General features: G+C 42.3%; 1 protein-coding gene across 1 annotated transcript; it reads left to right on the top strand.

Annotated features, from left to right (window-relative positions):
- Positions 1-341: 341 nt before the first annotated feature.
- LOC132628736 (uncharacterized) lies at positions 342-1,237 on the top strand. The gene is made up of 2 exons (XM_060344501.1): positions 342-461; positions 653-1,237. Exons 1-2 carry the CDS (start codon positions 342-344, stop codon positions 1,235-1,237), a joined length of 705 nt encoding a protein of 234 aa, XP_060200484.1.
- Positions 1,238-7,956: the final 6,719 nt, after the last annotated feature.

Raw genomic sequence — 7,956 nt, 5'->3', positions numbered from 1 at the left:
GATGTTGAGGGTGTTTTCTCAAGCTCAACAGATTTAACCAGTTCAATATATTCAGCAGGCAGCATGTGTACGTTGTGGTAAGCCTCATGATTATAGCAATTGCCCATTGAATCTAGAGTCTATCTATTTTGTGGGCAGCAGAACCGGGGTATTGGAAATCGGGGAAACTATTATGGAAATAATTACAACACTCCATCGGGAAGCAGGACTTCCACAAGCTGAACAATTATCAGCAACCGTAAGCTCAGCCAGCGAGCAATTTGGAAGAGATGATGAAGCAGCTCATCGCTCAAAATCAAGTGACGCAGCAGCAGAATCAGAATCACGAGCTTGAGCGTCATATGGGGAAAATGGCTCATATGCAGAATATCAGACCACCGGGTGCTTTTCTTAGTGATACTAAGAAGAATCCAAAGGATTGCAAGTCAGTCACCATGAGGAATGGCAGAGAACTTGAAGAAGTGCCCCCGAAAAAGAAGAACATAGCAGAAGCATAACTTATCCCTGCTAAGCGAGCTGAACCAAAGCAGAAAGTCGCAGAGCAACACGTAGAAAAAGTGGTTTAACCACCCCCCCCCCCCCCTTTCCACAGCGACTTCAGAAACAGAAAGCAGATTCGGCTTGTAAGAAATTTATTGAACTATTAAAATAGGTACACATCAACATACCTTTGGTGGAGTTTTTACAAGAAGTTCCAAGATATGCTAAGTATATCAAAGATGTGGTTGCGAATAAAAGGCGTTGGACAGAGTTTGAGACTGTTGCACTTACTGACGAGTGCAGTTCTAAAGTGAGGAGTAAAATTCCTCCAAAGTTGAAAGATCCGGGCAGCTTCACGATTTCGATTACCATTGGAAACATTGAAGTTGGGCTAGCATTGTGTGATTTGGGTGCTAGTATTAATATAATGCCCACCTCTGTGTTTCGAACGTTGGGCTTCGGTAAGCCTAGGCCAACCACTATTACATTGCAGCTAGCTGATCGATCTCTCGCTTATCCTGATAGTATTATTGAGGATGTCTTTGTGAAGGTAGGCCCATTTATTCTGTCGGTCGATTTTGTCATACTTTATTATGAGGCAGATAAGAGTGTTCTTCTCATCATGGAGAGAGGATTCTTAGCTACTGTTGATGCTGTGATCCGAGTGAAAAATGGGAAGATGTCCATGACAGTTGATGGACAAGAGAGGACTTTTGATGTGTTTAAAGCTACCAAGCTTCCAGCCCATTATGAGTAATTGAAGATGATTTCCATGGTGGAGCCCGAGCTCACTAATGCAGAGTTAGATCACTTTCTAGCTTCGCGAGATCCTTTGGAGACAACTTTGGTGTATGGGGAAGACTTGCTGATTGATGTAGAAGTCGAGGAGTGTCTTAGCATCCTTGACACTTCATGTTCTTATTTACGAGCAAACACACCATTTGAGCAGTTAGATAGACCAGTGTCATGGAAGAAGCCGAAACCATCTATTGAAGAGGCTACAGTTCTTGAGTTGAAGACATTACCTCCTTATTTTTGCTATGCCTTCTTGGGTAGTGCAGATACATTTCTTGTAATCCTCTCTGCTTATTTGACTGATGTGCAGGTTGAATGTGTGTTACGAGTGCTAAGAGATCGAATCCGAGCCTTTGGGTGGTCGATAGCTGATATTCGAGGTATTAGTAGTTCGTTTTGCATGCACAAAATATTATTGGAGGAAGACAGCAAGCCTAGTGTTGAGTGCCAGAGATGACTGAACCCGATCATGAAGGATGTGGTGAAGAAAGAGGTAATCAAGTGGCTTGACAGCTGCATTATTTATCCCATCTCTGATAGCAAATGGGTAAGTCCTGTACAATGTGTCACGAAGAAAGGGGGCATGACTGTGGTAGAAAATGAGAAAAAATGAATTGGTGCCTCAACGAACTATTACTGTTGGAGGATATGTATGGACTATCGCAAGTTGAAAAACGCCACCAGAAAAGATCACTTTCCTTTGCCCTTTATGGATCAGATGCTCGACAGATTGGCTGGGCATGATTATTATTGCTTTTTGGATGGCTATTCGGGTTACAACCAGAACATGATTGCACCTGAGGATCAAGAGAAGACCACATTCACATGTCCATATGGTACATTTGTATTCAGGCGGATGCCTTTCAGTTTGTGCAATGCTCCAGGTCCTTTCCAGCGATGCATGATGGCTATTTTCACCAATATGGTGGAAAACGATGTGGAGGTATTTATGGATGACTTCTCTATTTTTTTGGGATGCTTTTGATGAATGCTTGAACCATCTTGATGCCGTGTTAGCTCGTTGTGACGAAACGAACTTGGTACTTAATTGGGAAAAATGTTATTTCATGGTTCGAGAGGGCATCATTCTTGGGCACAAGATATCGAGCAAGGGAATAGAAGTTGACGAGGCGAAAATTGAAGCAATTAAAAAATTTCCACCAATCGTTTCAGTTCGGGGAGTGCGCAGTTTTCTTGGGCATGCAGGTTTCTATCGACGGTTCATCAAAGACTTCTCTAAAGTTGTTAATCCAATGTGCAAGATTTTAGAGAAAGATGTGAAGTATGTGTTTAATGAAGCCTGTCTGACGGCTTTTGATGAGTTGAATTAGAGGTTAGTGTCTGCTCCTATTATCATCGCACCCGATTGGTCTCTACTATTTATTCTAATGTGTGACGCAAGTGATTTTGCAGTGGGAGTTGTCCTTGGTAAAAAAAAAGGGACAAGATTTTTCAACCTATTTATTATGCCAGCAAGACACTTGATGCAGCCCAGATGAACTATACAGTCACAGACAAGGAGTTATTGGCGGTTGTCTATGCCTTTGACAAATTTCGATCATATCTTGTGGGCACTAAGTTGATTGTATATACTGATCACACTGCAGTTCGTTATTTGTTTGCGAAAAAAGATGCAAACCGGAGTCTTATTCGTTGGGTGTTGCTGTTGCAAGAGTTTTACATTGAGATTCTTGACTGAAAGGGCACATAAAATCAAGTAGCAGATCACTTATCCATATTGGAAGATCGGGAACATGTAGATGAAGCAGTGGTGATTAAGGAAACTTTTCCAGATGAACAACTCTTTGCTTTTCAATCAGCTGAGGTGTCATGGTATGCAGACATGGTGAACTTTATAGTAACTGAGATTTACCCCCCATGGCGCTAATCACGAGAAGAAGAAGCGGATTTTGCATGATAGTCATTTCTATGTATGGGATGAGCCCTATCTCTATAGTTTTGGCACAAATTAGCTGATCAGATGGTGTATTCCAGAGGAAGAGGTCTCCGCGATTCTTGAGAAGTGTCACTCATCACCCTATGGGGGACATCATGCGGGTGAAAGAACAGCTGCGAACGTACTTCAGTCCGGGTTCTATTAGCCTACTTTGTTCAAATATGCCCATGAATTTGTGCGTGCGATAGCTGCCAGAGAACCGGTAATATCTCCAAGCGTCATGAAATGCCTTTGAAGGGCATCTTACAAATTAAATTATTTGATGTGTGGGTATCGACTTCATGGGTCCCTTCATACCGTCTAAGCGGAATAAGTACATATTGGTTGCTGTAGACTATGTCTCGAAGTGGGTGGAAGCCATTGCACTTCCTACCAATGATTCTAGTGTGGTGGCAAGATTTCTGAAAAAAAACATTTTTACAAGGTTTGGGACCCCTCGAGCCATCATCAGCGATCAAGGTACGCACTTTTACAATCGGCTCTTTGATAAATTGTTGCTCAAGTATGGGGTGAAAGACATGATAGCGACTGCTTATCATCCTCAGACAAGTGGTCAAGTGGAGATATTGAACAAAGAAATTAGGAGGATTTTGTAAAAGAATGTGAGCGTGAGTAGGAAAGATTGGTCATTGATGCTCGATGATGCTCTGTGGGCATACAGAACAGCTCACAAAACTCCGATTGGCACATCTCCCTGTAAGCTAGTCCTTGGTAAGGCATGTCATCTACCAGTTGAGCTCGAGCATAGAGCATATTGGGCGATCAAGAAGCTGAATTTAGACATGGTTCAAGCTGGACAAAAGAGACTGTTGCATCTGCACGAGTTGGAGGAATTTCGCTATCATGCTTATGAGAACACGAAAATGTACAAAGAGCAAACTAAGAGAACTCATGACAAGTGTATCAAATCTCGTGACTTTGAGCCTAGGCAGTTAGTCTTGCTGTATAACTCTAGGCTGAAGATTTTTGGTAGAAAGTTGAAGAGTAAGTGGTCTGGGCCATTCGAGGTAGTTCGTGCGACCGCACATTGAGCGGTTGAGCTAAAGAAACCCAACTCGGATAAGACATTCTTGGTGAATGGGAAGAGAGTGAAGCATTACTACGGGGAGGCCACTGACCGCGTGAGGTCCTTCATTGATCTAGAAGAGGCTTGAGGAAAGCTTACGTCATGCCGTGACGTTAAATCAAGCGCTTCTCGGGAGGCAACCCTTGTTTGTATAAAAATAATAATAATACAAATGAGAAAATTACAAAAAGTGCCATGCCACGACCTCAACTAAGGCGCTGGTTGGGAAGCAACCCAACATTTCTTATGTATATATGTCATGTTTGTTCATGTTGCTGGGCTCGGAATTGGACTAGGACGCGGAAAGAAGTGAAAAAAATGACAAATCATCTTCCAGGTTTGATATGTACTGGACCCGCGACGCGGGTCCAACGCCTGAGCTGAGATTGGCAGAGAGTGGGATTGTCCGTGCCAGACCCGCAACGTGCCTCTAGCACCTGAGAACAGAGTTTCCGCAATAAGGCCAAAATCTGGAAAAAAATTCCAAGTGTTAAAAGGGTCGGCCCCTCCCATGTCTTTATTTCACTCCTCCATCTCAAACTCAAATCTCTCTCTCTCTCTATTCCCTATCTAAAACAAACATACTTCAATTTTCCCTCCCCAAAATCCATTCAAGACCCACAACACTTCAAGAACTTGTGAAATCATCTTCTAAAACTTCAAGAGGTAAGCAAAACTTTGTCTTTCCCCCTTGTTCTTGAATGTTTAAAGGTTGGAAAACTTGGGTTGATGGGTTTGGTGAATTGGGGCGGGGATTGGTATTTCTTGTTTGATTATTGATGTTTAGGGCTAGAAGATGACTCTCATTGTAGAAGGGAGGGTTTAAATCCACCATTGTTTCTTAAAATTCAAAGGGACGATTCTATGCCCGCAAGTTGTTCGTAAAAATTCTCGAATGAATGTTTATGCAGAATTGCGAAGTCTTGAGTAGCAATATGACAATAAATAGTCATACGAACCGTTGGACATCAATTGTGCCTACCAAATTGTGGATTGGGTTGAGAAAATCATGAAGCACCCACCCAAAGTCCTAACACATGAACTAGTACTTCTTGATTTTTGTTTTCTTTTGATTCTAGTCTAACTTAGTTTACTTCTTTGTTTTCCTCTTGTGTACATAGTTAGAAGCAAGTGTGGGGTCAGTTCAACCCCAACTTAGGTGTTAATCATAAAAAGGCCCGAAAAGCTTAAAAGGGGGCCACACAACTCCAAACTTGAAAATATAGAAAGAAATTAAGTGTGGGTCGTGAAGTTTTGGAATTTGATTCACGTTTGGTATTGTGTTATTTGTAGGAAAAAAATGGGTAACCCACGAGGAAAGGGAAAAGCCACCTCCACATCCCAAGGAACAAAGCGAACCCGGGCAAATCCCACACAAAGGAAGAAATCGGTAAAATCCTCTTCGGGGGGTAAATAACTCGGTGAACCTATTCCTCGTCCTCCACCTAGGCGACCTCAGCCGGACCTACTTCCGCATGCTGAGGATTGGTATTCTCAATTCCAACACACATAGGGGTACATACACGAGCGGGCCATAAACCCATCTACTCTGGAGCGCAGATTCCGAAATATCTACAACAAGATTGTGGAGATGCGGTGGGTAAAATTTTTTTGACTCACCAGGGTCGTGCAACATTTATTTGGTATTGGAATTCTATGTTAACATCCAGTTCCATCGTGACAATACATGGCGAAGAAGTGTTTACTTGAGAGGAGAGGGGGTGTCAATCTCGGCGACCATATTGTGTGCACATCTTGGGGTCCCAGATTATCCCACTGAGCCATTGGAGGAGTTCATCAGACGGCCAGATTACAAGGCCATCCGAGAGACATTGTGTGGCCCAGATTCGAGAGCATCATGAGCCCGTTATGTAGGCAAGTATAGGCGCCACAAATTCTTAAGGATGAGTAATTTTTGCCAAGAAGCTAGAGTGTGGCTGTGTCTCTTGAACTACCGCATTTTGCCGTTGGAGAACTATTCTGAAGTGCAAACAGAGATAGTGTGCATTGTTTTCTTCTTAATAACGGGTCAGCCCATTAACAAAGGGCACTTGATGATGCAAGAAATGAAGAAAGTTCGTGAGACCCTACCTCCGAGGCTAAGTTTTGGCAATACCCTCACGGCATACATACTTCGCCTTGATGAGAACTTATCTAGGCCATATGACAGGGTCGTAGGAGAGCTAGAGGAGGTACTTGACATTTGGAATATCAAAGCACTTGAGCTCAGCCGGAAACAGCAGCTGACCCCGGCCGAGGAGAGAGCAGGGCAGTCCACTTTGCTAGCCCAATTATACAAGATGGCAATTTGTGCGGGCAAAATATTTGATGTGGATTTCTCGGGTGTATTTGCTGAGGCCCCTCACACTCCATACTCTCGGGCTCTTGCAGGTGAAGAGTCCAGACTGCCGGCTGATGAGGATGTGAATTTGTTGGACTTGATGGAGGCCAACCTAGCCGCTGGTGAAGAGGTGGAGTCGTATATAGCAGAGGAAGGGAATGATGAAGATGCTGAGATGGAAGCTGAGCCTGAGGAGGGCAAGGCTGATGATTTTGATTAGGATGATTAGGCCCTAGTGGGCACCAGGGATTATCTCCGGCCTTACTATTGTTTTTATCTTTTCATATGCATTGAGGGCAGTGCATGAAAGTAAGTGTGGGGTGGGAGTACGTCTCGAGATAGAGGATGCTTATGCCTTAGGATTTGATTGCTTTAGGATCTAACTTTAGTTTAGTCTTTCTTTTTAGTTTAGGATTACTTGAAAAAAAAATTGTTTTTAGAGTAGGCCCTCAGTAGTGGCATGATTCATTCGTTAGGATTTCTATTTTCTTTTTGTTTTTACTTCTTAGTCAAAGAAAGGGCTTTTCCTGATGACGGGTGGATGGCAACATGCTTGAGGGAAAATTAGTCCTTAGGATAGGGGTATTCAAATCCTAGGTGCACGGGTTAGGTGAAGTATTGGCATATGAGAGATCTAAAAATTTGTTTTTTTGAAAGCATGCCTTGAATTTTTATCATTTCTCTTGAAAGCACCTGCAAATGGTTATGTATTTTACTCGTTATGACCCACTTGGCATTGTTGATTCTTGTTGTCATTTGATTCGAGGGACAACCGGATCCCTCTTACGTTGATTGTGTGCCATGTGTGTGTAAGGTTTTGCACTTTGATCCATGTTTGGTATTGACGTCTAGAACTTGCCGTGTGTGTTCGCGAAGCGAAATGAAGTTCGATTAAGCCAGGAAATGATAGAGGTGTTTTTTTGGTTAGTCACTAAAAAGCCTAAAATGTTTATCCTACCAACTTGTAAATAGTACCCTAGTTAACCCTTTTGAGCCTTTAGTCTTTTCTTTGATAGCGGTTAATTACCCTTCACCCCTTCGTTCTATAAAACTCGATTTTTGATCCAAATACTCTATGAGCACTTTAATCATTTGCATATATAATGGGAGTTGGAATGTGAATAAAAAAGGGGAAGTGGTTGTTAATTGTAATATAGGAAGACTAATGGAGCACCGAATGAAAAGAACCAATTCACTTGTTAGTGGGGAATGATAAAAAAAATTAAAAAAAAATAAAGATGTAGCGAAAAAAAAAAGTTTCCCTTCTAACTTGTGTCACTGTTAAAAGAATGATGCTTAAAACAAAGAAAAATGGGT

Source organism: Lycium barbarum, chromosome 2, assembly GCF_019175385.1.
Source record: "Lycium barbarum isolate Lr01 chromosome 2, ASM1917538v2, whole genome shotgun sequence".
Taxonomy (NCBI): Eukaryota; Viridiplantae; Streptophyta; class Magnoliopsida; order Solanales; family Solanaceae; genus Lycium; species Lycium barbarum.
This window is presented reverse-complemented; position numbering and strand designations above follow the sequence as displayed.